The sequence below is a fragment of the Macrobrachium rosenbergii genome, chromosome 19 (genome assembly GCF_040412425.1).
Source record: "Macrobrachium rosenbergii isolate ZJJX-2024 chromosome 19, ASM4041242v1, whole genome shotgun sequence".
Taxonomy (NCBI): Eukaryota; Metazoa; Arthropoda; class Malacostraca; order Decapoda; family Palaemonidae; genus Macrobrachium; species Macrobrachium rosenbergii.
In genome coordinates, this window is record NC_089759.1 from 34,646,905 (window position 1) to 34,671,656 (window position 24,752).

The following is a 24,752-nucleotide window of genomic DNA, read 5'->3' on the forward strand; positions in this document are numbered from 1 at the left end:
GTTGACTCCAGAATTTCTTAAATACAAAATTTACTTTATTCCCTACCAAACAGGTAAACATTTACCTATTAATTTACTTTTTCTTGCACAAGCGAGTTTACTGGAGGACCGTTTGTACGAAAGCGGAAGCCCAGGTTCCTAATGTTTATTTCAACAGGCTCAAGGATACCACGTCCCAAATAAATGAGTCTACTTTGAAGGACGCAACAGGAGTGTAATTCGTGGCACTGGGGAGTGAAGATGACTGGGATAGTTTTAGAAATTGGGTTGGTTAAGGTTAAACCATCCGTGCAGGATAAATTGTCACGAACTGGACTTCCTGACACCAGAGGGCCTTGCCACTACTCGGACAGGAAGGCAGCAAAAATTAGGGATAAAAAAACTCTTCCTACATTGCTTTCGAGAGACTATTCGCGCAGGATGTTGATGATAGTAATGGTGATGATGAAAAACACAAAATAAAATAAAATTGTGTTAAATTGCTTCCTGAGGTTCAAACACCTTCGCTGATGAGGACCGTGCGAATAAGAATAGGAAGGTGACGAAGGGATGAATGAATGAATCTAGATGGACAAGTATACATATAACTGACGTCACCGAGGTCTTACGCTTTCAATAGGCTTTTGTTCTCTCTGTCTAAATATCTGTTATCACTGAGCTTTAGACACACGAAGAAATGAACGATTAACAGTATCGACTGACACAGCCTGACTTTGAACTGGGCCCCCCTCTATATAATTACGACATTAAATTCACAAACCAAAAGTATATCATAAAACCATAAGAAGTTGGCTTAAACACCAAGTAATTAAAAGACTAAGGGTAAGACGTGCTAGAAATTTTCGCGGGTGGATAAGCTGGTATCGAGGTTGAAGTCAGGTTTGGGAAAAGCACGTGACACTCCTGTAGCGGAATATTTTCACTTAAAGAACTTAATTGTTGAACGAAGCATCTCATTTACGTTCCTCAAATACCACTAATGTGGATGGTTCTGGTTAACTTAAGTCGTCCCTTATTTATTTATTTATTTTTTTTTTTGGTAACTTATCAGCATGGATTGAGTCCTGAACCAAAATTACCTTTTCGTTTTTACTTGACTGTCAGAGAGAGAGAGAGAGAGAGAGAGAGAGAGAGAGAGAGAGAGAGAGAGAGAGAGAGAGAGAGAGAGAGAGATTTCTCATTGGAATTTTGAGAACCACATGAATTTTGAGAGAGCATGAAAGCCGCAAGTATAACACACTGATATAAATCTTTTGACCTACATGGAGAGAGAGAGAGAGAGAGAGAGAGAGAGATTTCTCATTGGAATTTTGAGAACCACATGAATTTTGAGAGAGAATGAAAGTCGCAAGTATAACACACTGATGTAAATCTTTTGACCTACTTGGAGAGAGAGAGAGAGAGAGAGAGAGAGAGAGAGAGAGAGAGAGAGAGAGAGAGAGAGAGAGAGATTTCTCATTGGAATTTTGAGAACCACATGAATTTTGAGAGAGAATGAAAGTCGCAAGTATAACACACCGATATAAATCTTTTGACCTACGTGGAGTGGCTTGAGAGAGAGAGAGAGAGAGAGAGAGAGAGAGAGAGAGAGAGAGAGAGAGAGAGAGAGAGAGAGAGAGATTTCTCATTGGAATTTTGAGAACCACATGAATTTTGAGAGAGAATGAAAGTCGCAAGTACAACACACTGATATAAATCTTTTGACCTACTTGGAGAGAGAGAGAGAGAGAGAGAGAGAGAGAGAGAGAGAGAGAGAGAGAGAGAGAGAGAGATTTCTCATTGGAATTTTGAGAACCACATGAATTTTGAGAGAGAATGAAAGTCGCAAGTATAACACACTGATATAAATCTTTTGACCTACATGGAGCGGCATGAGAGAGAGAGAGAGAGAGAGAGAGAGAGAGAGAGAGAGAGAGAGAGAGAGAGAGAGAGAGAGAGATGAGACTAACCTAAAGAACGTTCTGCAGTATCCTTCGCAGGACGGCGCCCTTCTGAAGTTCATGCAGCAGTTTCCCTCCGCATCTTTATTCATGGGATTCTGGAAGTTTGTAATGCGGACTCTCAACACGCCTTTTCCTCCGCTGCTACGACACGGAGTAAACTGAAATAGAGAAAGGTGCTATTATTTATGTACACGAGATTTAATGATGATTAAACACTGAAAACATAAAATAAAATTTCTGATAAACTGGCCAAAAGATTTTTGCACCCAATGAAATGCTTGTAGAAATGTATAAGTGAATCACGAAAATATGGAACGTGATGAATATATAAATAAAGATAAAATCCACGAAGGAAACGGAAACACTGGAGTGCTGCGAGGCCTTTCGACACTAGTCCTTTACTTAGCAGTCTGCTAAGTAAAGGACTAGTGTCGAAAGGCCTCGCAGCACTCCAGTGTTTCCGTTTCCAGACTGCAAAGTAAAGGACCAGTGTCGAAAGGCCTCGCAGCACTCCAGTGTTTTCGTTTCCTTCGTGGATTTTATCATTATATATATATATATATTATATATATATATATATATATATATATATATATATATATATATATATATATATATATATATATATATATATATATATATAGTCTCGGTAGTTGGGCGGTTACTTGGAAATCTTAGCTTTATGATGAATAATACTGCCAAGACCAGGAATTTTGGAACACAGAGGTCTTTCTATTAGAACTAGGTTTCCTCTTTCCAAACCACCCTTTTCTGCCACTAGGGAACACAGTTTAGCACAGGACCATCCTATCACTGACCTGGGTTTTCGGGTACTGTCTTTTTGTTCAAACAGACTGGACCTTTTGATTTCAGAGTCGCTGTTTATTAAAAGGATGAAACCCGAATTGAACAACAACTTGTCTGGTATTCAACTAGCTATCGTGTAGTTTCATAGTAGGTACACAATTTGGTCGTTAAATATTTTAGTTTGTGATTGGTAGTTTGTTTACATTTCACCTTATATTTTTTCATATTTTTATGTTTGTGTTCGTTTTTTTTTTTTTTTTGCGTCTCACCCCTTTAGTTTGTAATTACTGTTCGTGTTATATATTTGGTTGGTATTTTTGCTGAAGATTTATTATGACAATTTATTTTATTGTAATTTCACTGATTCTAATCCTTGTCGGTTTTTCCGCCTGATGATGAGGTTTTATACCTCGAAAGCTTGTGTAATAAAGAATGTTCTTCCTGGTCTTGGCAATATTATTCATCATAAAGCTATATATATATATATATATATATATATATATATATATATATATATACATATATATATATATATATATATATATATATATATATATATATATATGTGTGTGTGTTTGTATTATAAACATATATATATATATATATATATATATATATATATATATATATATATATATATATATATATATATATATATATATATATATATATTATAAATATATATATACAGTATATATATAAATATATATACACACAAATTTACATATAATTCATGTAGATATCATACTCTTATAGGTGTGTAAATCCTGAGTATTTGAAAGCAGGCCTTTTACCTACGAGAACGAAAGAGCATAGTGCAGGGGTAAGGCTTGTTACCCTCCAAAATGATCTAGATGGGGCTGCGTAGAAATTTTCATTAAATAAAAAAAATCTGTCCCCTCAGGAAAATTCTCTTGTTTTAAGAGGGCTGTTGAGAAATCGTCGTCAGGAAAGGTGTCCGGATTAAATGACCACAAGTTCTGTTGCTCAGAAACTATTAAGAGCCTTTTTGATGGAGTTTATTTTCCTCTTCGCAGTTTATATTTGTTAATTCCCCTTCCCCATTTGAAACTATCCAAGCACCTACTTCTCTTTTGTATGATATCTTTTTTTTTAGGAATTTGAAATACGGAACAGCAAGATGCAACATTTTACAAAAGTAGTAACGTTTACGTTACGTAACGTTAATAACAGGAAGTATTTTGTGACATATGGCGTCCATTTAAGATTATTTTTTATTGCTTCACCTTAGCTATGTAATACAAAAATTTCTGAACACCATTATCATCATTAATAAAAGAAATATCACACTGTAATAATAAACAAAATTATGTATACTGATGTACTAATTTCTTTTATAGAAACCCCTTCGAGCTAAATTCGGGAATGTGTAGGGCTTTTTTTCCTCCCAAGCTGTACCTAATATTCCTTGCTTAATTTGTTTTGCATGTCTCAGTTGCTCCATTCTTATCAATCGAATTTTCACTTTATTGCCAACTTTTAACTCGGCACCATAGCCTATAATCAGTTCTCTTGGTCTTTCAAATTTGTTACAGAGAACATGAAATACTAAGGAACCAAGATCTCAGGTAACCTACGTGGGTCGCCAGAATGGGAGTTGGTGTCTGTTACACTGTCTAGTCATCGAAATTTCGAATCTTCTAAATATATATACACAGCCTAGTTGAACTAGACAGGTATCACAAACAAGCCAGTATCATACACGTTTCAAACCATATAATTGTCATACTATGCAGGGGCAGCGTTAAAAATCTACGACCAAAACCTCTAATTTATCGAATAAAATATAAATAAAATGTGTGCTCTGTGCATTATTTATTCATCAATCATGACTACTGAAATACGCACTACAGTTGTCAGATTTATTTAAAACTAAAAAGCCTTAAAATGCGCGGCCGCGTTCAATGTCCAATGTTCGTAAAGGAAAATCTCAAAACGCTCTAAATCTAGCGCGAAAAGCGCTGAAATGGCAACCCGGTGACATTGAAGTGGTTCTAAGAAACAGAATGTCAGCATCAGGCCATTCATGGTGGATGGTCTTTTATTGGTACTTGTGACATCCAGTTTTTTTTTTTTCGAACAAATATTCAAAGATGGAATAATAAACTATTCCATCTTGGAATGACCCACCTTCTTGTGCAGCATAGGCCTATGCAAATGGAATCGTCCGCCATAGTAATACGTCCAAACATGTTTGCTACCATTGTTGCCTCATTAATAATGGACTTTCGGATGTCTGGGATGACAGTTTCATCTGTACTCCAAAGATCCCTTGGCCTACAGGATGTTGTCCTTTAAAATCTGATAGTAAGCCTTGAAAAAGGGAGAATCCTGTTAGGCTAACTGTTCTCCCATAGTTGTGGCTTATGTTTTCGATGAGTAACGGGTTTACCTCACATAGAGTTTTCCATCTCTTGTAACTGGCTCTCTTACATTCATATTAAACTGAACAGTTCCTAACTTGCTCAACTTTTCCCATTCGTAGACGTCTAGAGTTAGCATTTAATCAAATACTGACCTCTATTGGTGATCATTTCAACGGCTGCTCTATGAGCACCTTTGTCAGGAGCACATCTGTCTTCTTATAATGAGTCAGCACGATGCATCTTCATTTTAAAAACACCCGCAACATTTGTGATGTGTATCTAATTGTTTCCAATAAAAAGTGGGGCACAAAGCCTACTATTAGGTCCCTTGTTGCACAGTCAAGGAACCTTTTCAACCCAAGTAGCCATTTTCTACAGAGCACACATGTAGCTTCCCACCGCGTGTGGGAAGAAATATTAAAATTTGGTGTATCATATTCTAAAAAAACGGCAATAACCTTCTCTTACATACAGTTGAAATCATAATTACTTACAGGTAACGCTATCAAAACTGAGAATTAGCTCTCCAAATCAACAGAGATAGCCTTGTTTACACGGTTCGTTCACGACACTGAGGGTAGATGGCGCAAGTCCGCGGCGATTACCCATAACATCAAAGTGGAAGCAGATGCAAAGAAATCCACAGTTACATCAGGTAGAACTCTTACATTACCGGTCCATTTTAGCTCTCTTTCCTTCTTTGGATATATATATACATATATATATATATATATATATATATATATATATATATATATATATATATATTGCCTAATATATTAGGCTACAATTTCCTCTACAATCCTTTAAAAATACATGAAATTAAATATTTACCCTAGCGCCCCAGTGACGCCTCGACCGAGAATCGTGTCGACTCTTCTGCCGAAACACTTTGGAAAGTAAGACATCAAAGGTAAAACAAAAGGCAGTAACGGTAATGACGATTACATTAAATAAACCCTTTATAATTTCCCTCTTCCCGTTGTTTCATTTTGTTTATCACACTGAATATTAAAAGGGGTAAGCAGAGAACGAACTGATAACATATGAGAACATAGGGAAAAAGAGGAATGGAAGATTCACTTTTCACTCCCCTTTTCACTGGACAAAAATCTTGCCTGTTTGTTAATAAAACAGGTTCTTATATTATTCATTACTTGAAAGAAATATCAAAATATATGGGAGGCTGTTGTGAGTCTGTTCTTCTTTTACTTATTTCATCTTCTTTCCCCCAAAAAGGCGGGAAAAAGACAGAAGGACCAAAAATAGAAAGCGAAGGCTAATATGAGACTAATCCTCATTTCCTCTGACACTCTTTTCTCGGGTTAATTGCAGCATCTGTTCATCTCCGCGTCACAGAGACGCGGGGCATCTGTTTCTGAGCGAAGAGATGGAACAGTGTTTTGTAAAATTTATCATTCTTTGTTCTGTGCGAAGGACATGAGCCTGGACACATACGCACACAAACAAAGAGAGAGAGAGAGAGAGAGATAGATAGAGGTACTTATTTCGTTTTGTCGATATAACTGATTTCTTTTGCGTTCGCCCATTTGCAATCATCATACGAAGCATGTTTTTGTGAGGCTATTTCTACCAGAAAGGTGATGATAAAAGTGTATTCCCTTGTGATGATAAAAGAGTATTTCCTTCCTGTCTCAGTCTTCCCTTGTTCCTGCAATCTCCCTGACTGACACCCCACTTTTTATTCTTTTAGATTTTTTTTCTTTTCTTTTTTTTTACGGCCCACTCTCCTGTGACGGTAAAAGCACTGGGTGCTGCATTGCAACGTCATCCAGTTGACTCATATTTCGACTTGGTTCAGTTGAACACCTAATTTTTCATATTTCATAAACATAAAAAGCCGAAACTATCTCCCCAACTCATGGATTCCCTTATCTTTTTGCTGATACCTATGTCAATACTTGCGTAAATTTGCATGATTAGAGTTCGTAAAGTCTCTGAGAAGGATATTTTACAAATTTTAAACATTACTGGGCTTAATCATTGCTTACTTTATGGTATTTACAAGTTGACACTTTATTTGCTTGAATATTAAACAGTCAAACTTATAAAAAAAAATCTTAGTTTGATCTATGAAAGACATTAATATCCTTTCAAAGGCTTTCAAAGGAAATTTATTCCAGGCAAGCAAAATATTGAAAGGAACCAACCCAACCCTCTAGATTTCGCTTACGCAAGTTAGGAACAATTGGTAATCAGAATGCCCGGGTATACGGATACTTTCCTTCTCTAAGACAGCAAATCTTTTCTGGCTGCCACGTGGAAAGGGTAAAGGGTGTCACGCCCTCCTTACATTCGTTTGCCCCGGCAAATGGTGTTCAGCGAAACCAAGTCGATTCCTGTTCTAGGTACTACGTAGGATTCTTCTTTCTGTTATATGGTTTACGGATCTTACTGAGAAGGCTACCACAATACTAATGAGTGGATGTTTAATAGGAAAACGCTTATTTTTATTTTTCGATAAGATTCACAAAGTAAGAGTCGCATGAAAAGAAAACCATCTCTAACTGACAAAGGAACTCCAGAAATAAGAGGTTAAGCCTAGTACCACCAATAACCCGTTGTTGTTGTTGATTAGTCTTATGCACTACGGACTCTTGCTCTTGGAACAGCCCTAAATTATTAACTCTTTTAGTCTCTACTTCTCATGCTCAGTACTCAATAATTTTTATCAATTTCTTGTATTGCTCGCACCTCGATAAAATCCATCAATTGTGACAGAAAATGCTGGAAAGTGAAGAAAGGGAAGAATAATTCAATAAAAGTACGTCAAACTCCTTGGCAAGAACGAGATCATTAGTTAAGTATAACTTAGTTTAACCAGACCACTGAGCTGATTAACAGCTCTCCTAGGGCTGGCCCGAAGGATTAGATTTTATTTTACGTGGCTAAGAACCAATTGGTTACCTAGCAACGGGACCTACAGCTTATTGTGGAATCCGAACCACATTATGACGAGAAATGAATTTCTATCACCAGAAATAAATTCCTCTAATAATTCATTGGCCGGTAGGAGAGTCGAACGCTGGGCCAATAGCGTGCTAGCCGAGAGCTCTACCCACACCTCCAACGAAGAACTTAGTTAGAGTAACGTTACACCCTAACCTGAACTATTTCACCGGCTCTGTGCAAAAGTTAAAACGCACTGACTTCACCAAGAGAGGCTCTGAGACCATTGGGACGCATTCTTAAAAATATTCAGTAAAGGTGGGCTACTTTCCCTCTTTGGAAGTTGAGCCTTTTTCTTTTCTTCCATCTCCCACTCTCCCCTCTTCCTTGTTTCATCGGAAATGCGCTTAATGTTTACTTTATGGCCGATCTCTGACCTAAAAAAAAAAAGTATCATCCCTTAAAATGACTTCAATCTTTTCGGTTAGCTTTTGGGACTCTTTAAGGACCATCGCCGGTGCACTAAACTGCTAATGTTTACTGGAAGTCACAGTAACGGTTAGTATTTGACGCGGAAAGAACGTGAATCCTACTATCAAACCTCTGTTTTCATCCAAGCCCGGGACCGGCACGATTGCTTCAGACTGGCGTAGACAATTCCGCTCTGAAAACGTCACGGACACCGACCAGAGTAAACGACTGCAATTTTCACGGCTCTAAATTAAACTACTTTTTCCACCTCGTACGCGACCCCATCACGGTTCTCAGAGACTCTTTCCCGGCAATATTAGACAAGCTAGACGTTAACGCTCAGTTAATAACGGTAATCTAGGCCTGTTTATAGCCTGCGCGAGAGCTGCTCTAATAACATAATTGCAAAACAAACATATCTTTTTCGCGACTGACAAAAGGACTCATTTTGCCGATGCTTTCCTCGCATGCCTTCTCAGACACCTACTGGGTAGAAATTGCCGAGACAAATTCGTTTCGGAGCCAAAGGAAGAGAGAGAGAGAGAGAGAGAGAGAGAGAGAGAGAGAGAGAGAGAGAGAGAGAGAGAGAGAGAGAGAGAATATTTTTTGAGTATACTGTATGAGAACAAAACGGAGATGGGAAGAGAGGCTGTGTGAATATGTTTGTGTAAGAGATAAATTGTACGATTCTGGGTGTACCTGAGAGAGAGAGAGAGAGAGAGAGAGAGAGAGAGAGAGAGAGAGAGAGAGAGAGAGAGAGAGAGAGAGAGCTTTCTTTTATATATCTAACTATTTTGTCATAGTGCAAGGAATCAAAGCATACACCACACATCTTATTTAGAGAAGCTTGTACGTTTCAAATCTTAAACACCTTTTTACAGTAATTTATAGATACTGTATATCAATGTCGAAACTAAAGAAAACAAATGATACTGTTGTGAATTCAAAAGCTGAAGAAACATTGAAATTCATCATTGTTAATACCATTATAGTGAGCCTTGAGATATTGCATCTGGTGTAATTATTCTTCACGGTTTTTTACTTTTTGTTCGTTTTTTATTTTGTTTAGACTTGATAGGTAATCACCTTGTTAGTTGATGATTATTTTGACCGCAATATATTGACCTTGACCTCTTTTTCCAGGGTCATGGGTCAATTTGAATATCAAGATTTAATTTGGCAGTAAGTGTCGAAACTACTGATTTAGATACTTTTGACTTAACCTATTTTCCTAGTATGTACCTTAATCTAGTATATACCTTAAAGGTTTGCAATAATTTTCCATTAATAAATTTCCACCCCCCCCACCCCTTGAATATTTTCCTAGGTCACATGTCAACATCTTTATTTCATTTTAAAGCAAAAACGTAGGTTCATCTGCATAAATCAGCACTCAATAGGAGAATCTGGTCGTCAGAATAGCTGAAGTCTGGTTATAATTAGAAATATTGTTAAAAATTTTGTCCGTTCGCCGAAGCAAGAATTTAACAACTGAATTTTTATGTCAGTCTTTCTAATGGGCGTTTAGATTAACGCTAATTTTGGATGGTGGAACTTAAAAATCCACTTACTTTTTCCATGATTCGAGCAGCACTAAATTTAGATTAGAATTATGTTCAGACAAGGACAGCGAACTTTTTTGTTTATTGTACATAAAAACACATTAGAAATAGTAACTATATTAATAATTTACATAATGGATAAATGAGTATTATTAAAAAATTACATTTGAGCTTATTTAGATACTCGTATTGTGTTAGCACAGTTCAAAGTGGCATCCAAAAATGAAATAAAAATCTACCTATGACAGTATTTATTTACCACTTCTAAAATACGAAATGTAACCGAGTAATAGTGAAATGTTATTTATAAGATTTAATTGAATTACATAAGACATTTACACAGAGATAAATATATATATATATATATATATATATATATATATATATATATATATATATATATATATATATATATTTATATAATATATATATATATATTATTATTGCTTCATTCATTTTCATGCGGAACGTAGACTATAAGATTCACCGCAGTAAGAACGCTATTAAGTAATTTCATAAACATTCTAACTTCTAGTAATATTACCTAAGATGTGAGATGCATTTCTATTAACTGAAGACGCATGAGATTCTCTTTGATTAAATTTTTCTATCTTAAATAACAGTAAAATGTAATTAAAGAAAACTGCATATATATATATATATATATATATATATATATATATATATATATATATATATATATATATATATATATATATATATATATATATATTCATACTTGTATATGCATTTTTATATATACAAGGGGGTGTTTGAATGATTTTTTCTATAAGTAATAAGGAGAAAATAAAATCTTTTAAAATTTGTTCCTAAATGTTTTTGGGGGTATTTTTTCCACATAAAATTTTGTGGTATTGATTTCAGAACTAAATATAATACCTTCACGTTGCTCGTTGAGAATTGATCAGTGGATTAGTTCCTGTGAAAGTGTTTAACTCACTAACCTTGCCATGCACCTCTCTCTCATCTTAGGAGCCTAAAGCCAACTCCTTTTCCTCTCATTTCTTTTATTTTATTTCTCCAGCTAAACAGTGTCTTTAGTTTTCTTCTCATCAGCCTCTGCATAAAGAAATGGTCGACTGATCAATCTTCCCTAGTTTGTATGATGTTGCAAAATTTACGTAAGGTCAGTTCCCTCTCCAGACGAACTGGACCTCATTGGCATTGGGTTAAATATGGGCGGGGAAGGGCTACACCCTTACCCCGCCCATGTATCACACGCCCACCTATTCACACACATAGAACGATCATAATGCGCCCACTGTCTATGCTTAGAAGGCCGCACAAGATGATACAATTCCGTGGGGCGGTTGGGTCTTTTGATTGAACTCTCGTTCCAAGTCCGAAAGATAGAATGGGCGGGAAGAACCGTCAATTTATGGCGCCAAAAACTTGATTCATTCGCAGATGGGTTTCGAAAAGGTTTTTCCGTCTGTGAAAATGAATCTATCCGACCGGTCAGTTCGGGGTGAGAAAGGAATCGGCCTAGTACCCAGTTAGGTGGGACACGATATTCCGACGGCCATTTGAAGGGACTTCTTCTTTGTTACAACAGTACTCTCTCTCTCTCTCTCTCTCTCTCTCTCTCTCTCTCTCTCTCTCTCTCTCTCTCTCACCATTTGAAGTAAAGGCCTGTGCCCCCATGTGGCCTTTCCCTTAAAAGCATTTTATTATCATTCGTTACAAGCCAGTTCTCTGAAGCTGTAATCTTCAGTATCGCACGACGAGATGAGAGTCTCATATTTGTTCTTTTATTTGATGAACCTCGAAGGATGATTCCGTGCAGGCGATTCTCCTGCTAGCATCATTTGATTTTTTTCCTCGGGACAGAATCTTGTGGTGTTTGGCTTGGTGCACGAGCAGTGAGTTCTGATTCTTTTTCTATTTTCCTTTTAATTTTCTTAAATAATTACTTTAAGCTTTGAAAAGAGAAGATTCTAAATGAATAAGAATTGCGAATACACTGAAAGCATGAAAGAATGCTGGCTGCGTAGGACCACTTCAGTTTAACAAAGCTCTTCAAAATGGCCAAGATAACCGTAGGTACGTCACGCAATAGGGCATTGTTTTTTTTTTTTTACAGTTCTGTAGCTAACGTAAACTTTTCCCGATCTGTTGGCCGTCCTGGCGTTCCCGAGAGTTCATATATCAGGGACGACGTACTGTAATAGGCAATTTCTCCCCTAGTTTAGGTACATTAACCTACTACTTGACAATCAGTAGTTACGGAGAACGCAACCTAAATTTGTCTCGAGCGCCGAAAGAAAGGCGGTCGTTTTGCAAGATCCTTCATGATCCTTGACAGTGAGAGGGGAAAATGTTGACCCTAATCATACTGGCTCACAGGAATCTTAAATTATATATGACAGAATCATAAATGCGATTGTGTTCAGTCGATTCCTTTTTGGCGTGTGTGCGCGTATGCGGGAACGTAAAGACAGTGGATGTGCATTATATACATAGCATATATACTATGTATGCCAAGAAAGTTCTCTTTCATTCTCTCTCACACACATGCACAACTACAGCACAAAATTCATTTTTGCTACAATACACTTATCATGACAGGGTGTGTACGACAGATGGCGGGGCGCGTATGGATGCTGAAATTCGCGTGCGTTTTTCGTAAATACTGCAGAATATATTTCCCAAGCGTCCATTCTAACCTTTAGACTTCCAAACCTCTTATTAGAGGTATTAATTGAAATTCGTATCGAAAGCTTCCTTTGCGTGCATCTCCGTATCCAGTCGTGATCCAGTTCTCAAACCATTATTGGAGTGACGATAATTCAGAATGTGGATTATCCATTTATCTATAGCTCTGTGCTGATAAAGTCTGAATTATCCACGTATCCATGGCTGTCTGAACCGCTGAAACAAAAATTGTTCCATTATCCATAATTATGTGCATTACTGAAGTTTAAATTGTGCCCTTAACCACAGTTATTTGGACTTTTATGTCAATTGCACCTGTATACTTCATTATATGAACATCAAACATTAGATTGCCACATTATCAATAATCATCTGGGCGATTTAAGTTTTACTGACCCTTTTTCTATACTTATCTAGACTGCTTACGGCTGCTCTGTTTCCTTATTCATAATTATCTAGACTTCTGAAGTCTGAGTGCCTCTGCATCTATAGTTATTTGGACTTGATGTCAATCACTCAATCCATAGGCAGTCCATTAGTTGCTAACCCTTCCTGTCACTAGGTCTTTGCAAGGCCTGTTTTTCATAGAGCCATAGTTTGAACTGGCGCCTTATCCAATAGCTATCTGAACAATTTCTGTATTTAGTTGAATTGCTGTAATGCCAAAACAATTGTTTTTTTTTTTAATGGAAAAAAGTTCAGTTATAAAGGGACCTATGATTTTTGAAATTCGTTTACAGTTGTCTGATGAATGTCAATGGTTAAATGTCAATAAGTATCGTAGCAATTATTACATGCATAAATTGTATTTAGCTTCCATTGCACAGAGGAGACATCAAACAAGTAACTTTATGTACATTGGCACCTATGAACAACAAACAAAAACTCGTTTCGTCTAACGATATATTTGGCCTCTTAACATGAATAAGAAATTGAGGAATATGATGAGACGTGGAAAGGTCAGGTGCCTTGCGGTCAGTCAGGCGGATTTTCCATGGATGCATTGCTAAATACTGAGGATACCACGCAAAATATTCAGGGAAAGTTCGAAGAGATTGTGATACTTCATAAGAGGATCATACGTAAATGTGATATTTCTCTCCAATTATAACACTGAAAATGTTAATTCATATTCATCAGCTTCTTTTGTATGAATTTTTACTAGTAACTGCCTTCACCGTTTTGTTATACTCCATACAAAAGCGTTCTATTCAATGAAAGCAGACCTTTTTCGTTTCATAGATTTTCAACTGGTCCCAGGAATGATTGTTCATTTTTTATAATAATCATAAGGTTTTTAAAATTTCCTCTATTTTTATTTTTCACTGATAAACCACAACGGGCAAAAACATGAGGAATTATTGCAAAATGTTAAATGAAACTGGTTGTTTGTTTACTTTATTTTTCATATCTAGAGAAAGTGGTCTTATACACACACACACACACACACACACACACACATATATATATATATATATATATATATATATATATATATATATATATATATATATATATATATATATATATATATATATATATATATATATAAACAATCACGACTGAAATATAAAACAAAAATCTAACCGCGACAAACAGTAATTATCATTTACCAACAAACTACTCCCGGCCATAAAGATCTGGAGATGAACGCGAGGGCTTATCTCTTGACACTCAGAAAGGTGCCATGTTGAGCACTGCATGCAGAGAGTAAATATTTCATCGGCAATGTCCATAGTCGGTTCCCTCTGGGGTAAAGCTGAGGTCGTCATCGATTTCTTTAACCTCTCTCCTAGACATGAACTAGGAAGAGAAAAACTTCATAGATATCTTGTCTAGGGTAATAGTGGAAGACCTACCTTGAATAAGAATAACGAGAAAAAATATGTATATATACATACATACTATATATATATATATAAATATATATATATATATATATATATATATATATATATATATATATAGAGAGAGAGAGAGAGAGAGAGAGAGAGAGAGAGAGAGAGAGAGAGAGAGAGAGATTCCTACTTTTTGTTGAATTAAAAGAGATATTTAAGAAGAGAGAGAGAGAGAGAGAGAGAGAGAGAGAGAGAGAGAGAGAGAGAGAGAGAGAGAGGTGAAAGTAGCACTCGGCTACTGAGAATAGCTGTAACATACGGATAGATAGATAGATAAATAGACAGATAGATAATTATTTTTAAGTAAAGATATTTAATTAATGGTTACAACTAATAAATATATGAAGAGATATCTCTGTGCATACGGAACAGGGAGAGAATCTTTTTTACATATAGGAAGTACGTTAGATAGTAAAATTATTCCTCAGTTCGTATAACTCGGCCAAACATTTGATCGTACAAAGCCCCCCCCCCCCATACACAGTCAGTAATGCCTGTGCAGTCAATGGTTTTGGCCACACTTAGCAAGAAAGTACAATCATCAGTTTATGTTACGTCTTGGGTTGAGAAGATGAGCAACGAGGCTTTAGACGATACAGAAAGGAAAAACGGGGTGAAAAGAAAGGTTTGGATGAAGATGTGGCATAGAAAAAGAAATAAATCCACAAATACAGGAACTGGTTATTTGTTCCCCTGCAGACCACAAGAATTTCTTGCGTATGGACTGGGAAACACTGAGCGATTTGTTAGGAAATGAGAACTAAGAGGAGGGATTCAGTTTCTGCAGGTGAAAGACTTTGTTTTATTGTAAGAATTCCTGGTCACTGGACAGACATTTGAAGAACTCGAGTTCACTACAGCGATTTCTCCACGGAACTTGGACGTATGATTATGGAAATATAATACAGTAGTGGTGTCGTCTGTGTACTGAAGTGATACATTAAGGTCGGACAAACACAGAACAGATGGAATTTATTGAATATCATCGTATTGTTTTTATATTTACGACCTAAATTTTGTAAATCATTACTACATATGTAAATGACTTGCATATTGGTAAGATTGAATAAAAAAAAAACACTGTTAAATGCGATTAAAGTTTTTTTTCCGCCACAAATATGGCGTAATATACTTTATCTTACATAACTAGGCAGGAACTTTGTAATTCAGAAATGACGCATGGAGTCCTAGCGACACAGAGTCTCCGTGCAGAGAAGTTTCCGGTTATGTAAAAATTTAATGATCTCCAAAAAGTTCGAAAAATATTGCCCCCCATTACTTTCAACTCCACTGGCATTAGAAATGCTGTCCTATACTCTTCACCCTTTACTTTAAATAGGGCAAGAAATCTCCGATATAATTCAATAAACTCTCCATACCCACTGTCTCGTGTGCCTGCCATGGTGACAGGAAAAACTGAGCTGTTTGCGCAATCATCACCAGTAACTATCACTCAGGATTGTGTAACCACTACGATTGAGCTAAGAATATCAAAGCGCGGTATTTGCGCAAACCATCAATCATACCCGCTTAGGAGGGATATGCTTGCGCAAACACAGATATTATACAGTCATGATTGACAGTGTATGTGGGCCATCAGGTGCGTACAGAAGGATTCTTACACAATGCAAGAATTTTAAAGCAAATTATTGACGCGCAAAATATTGCGTCAAAAAAAAGTTGATTGCCTGGACCAACCTACCTCAGAGCATTGTGAACCCAACCTTTTCTGACTAAGTTTACAGGCGCTGACCGCTGTACCATTGACCCGACACAGTATATTCACTGGTTATAGGCTATGGCAATTTCAGTATGAAACGGTACTATAGAGGATGTAAGCCGTTAGTTTAAGCTACCAATGTTCTGTAATGCAGCCAATCTTTAACATCGTGAGCAACCGGACGCTCCAAGTGCGTCCATCTCTGTAAATATATCTCTCTCTTAGCAAACTTGGAGGTTTTTGTGTCAGTCCCCTAAGACGTCTTAGAAACCTGGTCAATCCTTGGTGGTTACTGAACCTTCAATGAGAGAGAGAGAGAGAGAGAGAGAGAGAGAGAGAGAGAGAGAGAGAGAATTCGCTGCTTATGGCACTTGATCTATTGGCAGTAAAGATTGTATGATCTGATAATGTAGGAAAAACTTCGGCGATAGATTTAGTGGACGGACGGAAGAGAGAAAGGGAAAACGTAATAACTCTGTAGAGGTTCGAAGCATGAGCAGCGTTCTTTATGCAAGACCAGACAGTATCATAATTTATGAGCAGGAAAAAAAACCAGCAACGGATTCATTATTTAACTAAGGTAACAGAATCTTAGGTGTAAGTGAAAAGAGTCGTTTCTCCAAATTGTTTACATTCAAAGAAGTATTTTACTCTTCTACCGAAATTCGATTATATGTTAGTAAGAGTTTCAATCATTTTTTATTGCGAAGATTGCCAGGTCAAGCACGTACTCGAAAATGGAAGAATTTGCAGAAAATGATACGCGAAAAACTTTCCTTTTTATTTAGCACTAAGAAATTTATAAAGTCCTTATCCTTTACTTTAAATATTGTAGTCTAATGCAACTATATCTAGTATAAAAGTGAACATATATTATCTGGCTGCTTAAAATATCACTGGGGGATAAGAGAGAACGTTAAAGAGGGATGATTAACTATCTTCTCTAGAAAACCAAGAGATAATGGAACTTACAACAGACCATAGGGGGTGTCCTGAGAGCCGCAATTCGTCAGTGAGTTCAGAGAACCACAGGTGTGAAGTGGTAGTATTCTCTCTTCTATACGTGACGTGAAATAAACGCTCGAGTCTCGTCAAAAATAAACAAAACAAAACGATATCACTCGCTCGTCTACCTAAAGCCGCTCTCGTTGGCAATATTGTTAAAGCCACTGATCATCAAACATTCAAGCTATATATATATATATATATATATATATATATATATATATATATATATATATATATATATATATATATATATATATATATATACATACAGTATATACTGTACATATATATACATATGTGTGCGTATACATGATGTTATTTTCATTTGAAACACCATATAAGGAGAGCCTGCTGCTATCATACACATCTATGAATTAATACCTCATTTACTTATAAGTAAGGCAGCAAATGACAGCATAGCAGAGAGGGAACAGTGGCATTGTTCCAAACTCTTGCGTAGAATGGTCCAAACTCTTGCGTAGAACTTGATCTTTCGTCGAAATAATCGTACCAGGAATTCCCAAATTAACCGAACGAGGAAAAATCTTGCGCGGTTTTGCAACGGAGGGTCCTTTTGTTACATGACAACAAGCCTGGCGTCGTTAGTGTGGGAAAGGCGAACGGATCAGAGTCTCTTTTGCGGCTTGCAGGTCAATAAGACTCCTGTTGATTTTAACCTCGCCTTTGGCCTGCTTGGTTGATGGAGTCATTTGTTGCCGCCCTACGGCCTCCGCATCTATTATTGGTACTTCAGAAAACTATTGAGATGGCTGTGTCTGTCCGTCCGCACTTTTTTCTTTAAAAACTGCTGAGGCTAAAGGGCTGCAGATTGGTATGTTGATCATCCACCCTTCAATCATCAAACATACCAAATTGCAGCCCTCTGCCTCAGTAGTTTTTATTTGATTTAGGGTTAAACTTAGCCATGATCGTGCGTCTGGCAACGCTATAGGTGACAACAACACATGCCACCACCGGACCGTGGCTGAAAGTTTCAAGGGCCGCGACTGAGAGTTTCATGGGCTATGGCTGAGAGTTTCATATGCTGTACAGAAAGCTCGACTGCGCCGAAGAAACTTCGGCGCATTTTTTACTAGTTACCTCATGTTGCTTGGTTTAAGTCAACTCTGCCAAGGCAGCTTGTACTCTCATATCGGTCTCACAGCCCAGATAAAAGAGAGGGGGGGGGGTGTATTGAAAGCAGGGTGAACCTCCCGGATTTGTCAGGTGAAATCTTTACGTAACTTGCAAAAACCCTTGACGTGCAGACGCAATCGGTAATGGGCCCCAGTAATGCCTAAAACCCAACAGAGTTAGATATCCAGTTATTTATTTCTATTCTTGCATGTTACTTTTTGATACCATAGAGTAACCGATATTGAGTAAGATATTTTAAAGCATGGTTTTTCGGGTTCAGGTTTTACTGTTCATAAAGCAATATTAGAGAGAATAGTTTGAAAGGCATCCATCACCTTCTTTCAGTCATATGTCTGAAAACCCTTATGGGTTTATAGTGTTTCTCTCTCTTTCTCTTTTTCGCTCTTTCTCACTCCCTCTTTCCCTCTCTCCCTCACACGGATCCCAGAGAGCCGAGAATTCCATCCAAACAAAAGCATGGGAGCGATTGCATAAAAAGTCAAGAGAATTCGCATAGCGTGACAAGATGCCATTGAACCAGATAAAGGGCAGAACTACAACTCTGTCTCTCGCAAAAAATGCCCTGGGATAGAACTCTTAAGAGAGATGCACAGTAATGGAACTTTTATGTCGACTTTTTACAGCATTTTATACAATAAAGTAATGCCGTAGTCAAAGGATTTACTATTGTGAAGCCCTTCGTTATCATTAAATTTGCGGAAGAGGAAGATTTCTGATGAAGCCAACACAGTTCTTGCTCTCTTCTCCCTCGCCCCAACAACCTCTCTCTCTCTCTCTCTCTCTCTCTCTCTCTCTCTCTCTCTCTCTCTCTCTCTCTCTCTCTCTCTCTCTCTCTACGTGAGTCATTCACATACCTTCTAATGCTTCCTAATATCTGTCTCGCATCCATAGTTAATTAAATCTTCTAAATGTCTGTAACAATTTATATGAAAGACATTTAAAACCCTCGTCCAGGTTACAAACGGAAATATTAATAACAAACTTTTCCTACATAAAACTCGTGTTAACATTTTATTTATAATCGTTCCGCTATCTTTGATTTTGAATGTAACTACTCCGGCCATTAAGAATTCAACAGGTAGGAATGAAGCTGTAATACAAAGTACATTCTCTCCACGGTTATATTCATCTGTAATGATCCAGGAATGTAGTTCACGCAACGGACGGTGTCAGAGAAGAAAGTTGACTGTACCTGATTCAGAATTCTGGTTCTCCTACAGCCGATGCTTTGCGTTTCTTCGTCGAGAAATACAGTAGGTCTCCTTCTTCCCTCACTCGAAATTAGTCACGCTACGAATGTACGGATCTGTGATTTCAGAATTTCAGAATATTATCTTCCATCTTCTAAGACGTACCTCCTACCCTCTCTGTTAATATTCTCCTTAGGTTTGACCTTGATAAGGGCATTAAGATGCCCGTGCCATTGGCTTCTACAGCGGAAAACAATAGATTTTTTTGAGTCGGAAACCTTTAATTACGAATCTCAAGCCTTCAACGTTCTTTGCGTAAACGTTTGAAGGAAGCAAGTTTGAACAGAAAAATGTTGACCTGAAAGTACGGTATGAAGTGTACGCTACGTTTCCCAGTTCCAGCCTTCACCTTTTCAGTGTTGCTTCTTTATCATTCCGTCGATCTCTTATTATCCTGAAAATACTGTTCATTACACGAAGCTTTGCGAGTCACTTCATGCATTATTTCTTCAATGTCATCTTTCTCTTTTTATTTCATTGGTTTAAATCTTAAATGAACAACATTTCTTTTTTTACGTATTACATCAGATCGAATGATCTACCTAGCTGAAAATGATACGGGTGATGAATGGTTATAAGTTGAAAATCCATAAACACCAACAGAAGCAGAAGAAGATATCACTCACGGTCCTAATAAACTAACTGGTAATGAAGATGTTTCTGCAAGAGCTTAGTTTCAGAGCGGTTAAAAAGTTACAAAATTCTGCGAAGCCTTGAAACGTAGAACGACAAAAAAATCTATCTATCTCAGGAGATCTTTCGAAGTTTCAGAATGACGTAAAATGTGTCTGAAAAACTGGAATTTTATAGGATATAGAAGGCTAATAAAGATTTATATTCCTAAGACTTTATGGCCATGACAGATAATGATGAGGTTTCATCAGATTTTTCTGCAAGGACATTCGTCACAATGCGGAAAGAAAACAAAATGAGCAATAATAATAATAATAATAATAATAATAATAATAATAATAATAATAATAATAATAATAATAATACTCGGGTAGGAAACCATTTCTTTAAGCAGTAGTATCTCATGGTTAACCTGACCCATAATAAGAAGGAAGTTATTTGGCAAGTCGAAAAGATATACAGAAAAACTCAGTGCAGCTGAAGTAGTGATCATATTCAAGAATTAATAATAATAATAATAATAATAATAATAATAATAATAATAATAATAATAATAATAATAATAATAAACTAAGATGATTCTTGTTCTCTAAGTGTTTTGTCCAAACAATTTCTGTTTAAATGCATTCCTTCACTTCAATATATTTACTTGGGACGTTATTTTATAGTCCTGCTTTATTTGATTCACGTTTGTTTTCATGTGGTAGTCTTCAATGAATTTTGACCAGGATTAAAAAGTTGTATAGATTTTGATTACCAATATTTGTTTTTGAACGTTACATTTTTTCTTTTCTTGCCATTTTTGTTTATTGTTTTTGGCTTTGGTTTTGCTTTTTTCTTTTTTTTTTTTTTACTAAAATCATTTCGTAAAATCACTACGCGAGAGTCAAGGGGTCTTGAAGCCGAAAGATTTGAAAATGTCAAAAGGAAGTCACAGCACTTGGAAGCAATTACACAAAGCAGAGAAAACATCTGTTGGAATGAATATGTGAAATGTTCATAACTTTATTGAAAGAATTCCTCCATTGAAGAAACGATCCCATTTTCAAACAGTTACTAGAATAACTCATATACTATAACATATTTTATCAATTTTCTTCGTTTCTTTCTATTTTCTTTCATTCTCTTGGTTAAATGCCAAAGGGAGCGTGATGGATAAAGAAATTGTAATACATATATGCGAGAAGTTCAGGGAGACAAGCGACATAGATCAGTTTCAGAAATTAGAAGAAAACATTTAAAAAGAACCAGCTTTTTGTCAGTGATCCGAGATCAGCGTGCGCATTTCCACTGATCAGATAACTGCAATCGGTATGAAAATACCCGATGTGAGAATTATCGTCCTCTTAAGAACTTCGTTACCCGGGAAGTGATGGTGACCCGGAATCTCCACAGGTAAGCAAACAGTGAAACAGCGTTTAATGTTTAAACAGAAATACAGGAAACCTTTTGAGACCTACTCAGCGAAAGGTGGAATGTTGAGAGAAAAAAAAAATACTGCAGTGAGAAAAGCGGAGCCAACAGAAACTAATTAAATGATTGGTTCTAAAAATACAATGGCGTCATGGCATCGTTACTGGCAGGTAGTATGGCCGTGATCATACAAAAAAGTGAAAGGTCACATAGCATGGCGAGGTGACCTTCCTGGATACCCTGCATAAAAGGACCCTCAAAACTTCTAAAGGAGATGCCCAGTCATGGAACTCTTACTGAAGAGTAACTAACTTGTGCCTTTTTCATAACTGGTGATAGCACACTGAGACGAATTCTTGTTAATAGGGGTAGAATTTTCATATAGCACCTTCTACTGACTCTCTCTCTCTCTCTCTCTCTCTCTCTCTCTCTCTCTCTCTCTCTCTCTCTTTCCCAGCGTCCCCACTCAATCATCTATCCAGTACATCCTTCTACGTACCATTCAGTCAGTTTCAACCAAATCGTAAAGTTGTGTTATTTCGTCGTAAATGAATGTGTCTTCCAATTCTCGGTATATCTCTCCCGGTCGAAGCTAACAATTTGTCTATTTTGAACGTTAGCTAAATCTTACATCTCGTCCTAGACTGTAATGAATCACACAAGATTAGTAGTGATATATTTCTTTTGTTAACCAGTCTTCTACTAGCTAGGTTCAGCCAGTTAAAAGAGTAGATGGACAGAAAAACAAAACATTTCCAATATATATATATATATATATATATATATATATATATATATATATATATATATATATATATATATATATATTCAGTAAATACAAGATGGCCTTAAAACATTATAGAATTGACATTCTCTTTCATTACTTTCTCTCTCTCTCTCTCTCTCTCTCTCTCTCTCTCTCTCTCTCTCTCTCTCTCTCTCTCTCTCTCTCTCTTTCTATATATATATATATATATATATATGCATATATATAATACATATATATTATATATATATACATATATATATATATATATATATATATATATATATATATATATATATATATATATACAGTATATAAAAGCGAAGAATGACTGCTACCTCCCAGTGTAATAGAGAGAGAGAGAGAGAGAGAGAGAGAGAGAGAGAGAGAGAGAGAGAGAGATCTATCAGAAAACATTTTCTTTTGCTATAGAAGGATTCGTTGTATCTCCACCCCACCATATATAGATGCATATTCGTGCAGTACTAGAGAACATTATGCATGCACGACTTGACAAACATGAACATTAGAACCAAGTTTATTGTGTATTTATTGTTAGTTGCTGAATACACCCGAAATGTAATCAAAGCCAAATTAGCATTACTTCTCTCGATGAGGGTGTTAGGTAAAGACGGGATTGGCCCTTCCAGACTGGGATGGTACAGCTGGTGCGCTCGTATAGTGGTTAGTGTCGTGCATGGTACTCAGATGTTGCGGGTTCGCGTCTATCCCCCAGGCTGATGCAAAATCACTGGCTCTGTATCACGATCGGTTACTGCTGCCGCGTGGGGTTTGCGGTGGGGGGTTGAAACCAACATTCTTTGGAAGCTTGAATTTCAAGTCAATGGCCCCTGTGTGCTTGTTCCATGTGAATAGGTTTTATCTACTAAAATAATAATGATGATAATAATAATATAATAATAATAAAACATCTTCCTGATGAGAGAGATACGACCTCTCTGGGTCTGATGTTCTGAGCCACACCTGACACACTAACTTGCTCTGCCCTTTGTCCTCATAAGTTCTGTACTTGTTACCCTCTCTCTTTGGTGGCATTAATATTTGGTGTGATTAGTGATTTTATCCCCTTGAATACATGTAATAACAAGTGCTTCTCTTCATGTGGATCACATCCATTTACATTCAAGGCCACTAGTTTAGCTCTAATGCTTATTTTCCGTCTAAAATCTTCTTTATGCTCATTGCCAGTGCCATTTCATCAAAACCCCAGAGAATTTTCCTTGAGAGAGAGAGAGAGAGAGAGAGAGAGAGAGAGAGAGAGAGAGAGAGAGAGAGAGAGAGGAAGCATTTTCTTTGAACATCAAATGAGGAGCAGATGAGGCAATAATTTCGTGAAGAACTTGCGAATATGGATAGTTTTCCAGACGTATTTTAGGGGAACAGCGAGAGGATATTTCCTAGTAACCTCAAAAGGAGAGCGGGAATAACTCAGAACCTTTACAGTACAGGGGGAAGTTTTCCTGATTTTATACTGACGTGTAACAACAGCCGGCGTGTTGCTTAGTTTCGTCTGAGTGGTGAGAGCAGTCAGTGTGATCAATTATTGACAACTAATCTCACTTTTGTTGAAGAAATTCATTTTTAAACGGATCGTCACCATTACGAGTATCATTAGAAAGTACTGTGGTTGATAAAGAAAAAAAGTACTCCTATAACTCTCACCAGAAACATTACAGATGATTAGGCCTGCAAAAATGACTCATTCCTAACAAGTTTAACTATAGACGAATGTTGAGGTATTATAAGAAAACTGTAGTTACGGTAAATACTATATTTTTGACAAATAACGTCATACACAATACTAAATAAAGTTAGCAAAAACAGATAGAATATATCACTAATCAGTAGCTTACGAGTATATTTAAAAGTCATAAAATAGAGGTTTTATGACTCCGTTTCGCCATAAAATTTAAAGGCTCTAGCGCAAGCAAGCTTGCCATATTGGTGCCCGTGTGAACGTAGCCTTATTCCCGCCAGGGAACCCCCGATTTATCAGTCGACCTGACTCCTACAAATGACTCGAGACCGAATGTCGCTATTATTTTCTACTAATTCTTCTTAAAACGATAATGAAGTGGATACCACCGTTGGACTAAACTGCAATGAATTATGAAGCCATTTACTCTCTC

At 36.7% G+C, this 24,752-nt stretch overlaps 1 protein-coding gene across 1 annotated transcript in view; it reads right to left on the reverse strand.

The window, feature by feature from the left end:
* Positions 1-24,752, reverse strand: part of LOC136848534 (uncharacterized) — a 292,734-nt gene that overhangs the window by 170,987 nt on the left and 96,995 nt on the right. The window contains exon 3 of the mRNA XM_067120804.1: positions 1,950-2,101. Within this exon, the coding sequence (XP_066976905.1) occupies positions 1,950-2,101 (152 nt within the window). The remainder of the gene's footprint in view (positions 1-1,949; positions 2,102-24,752) is intronic.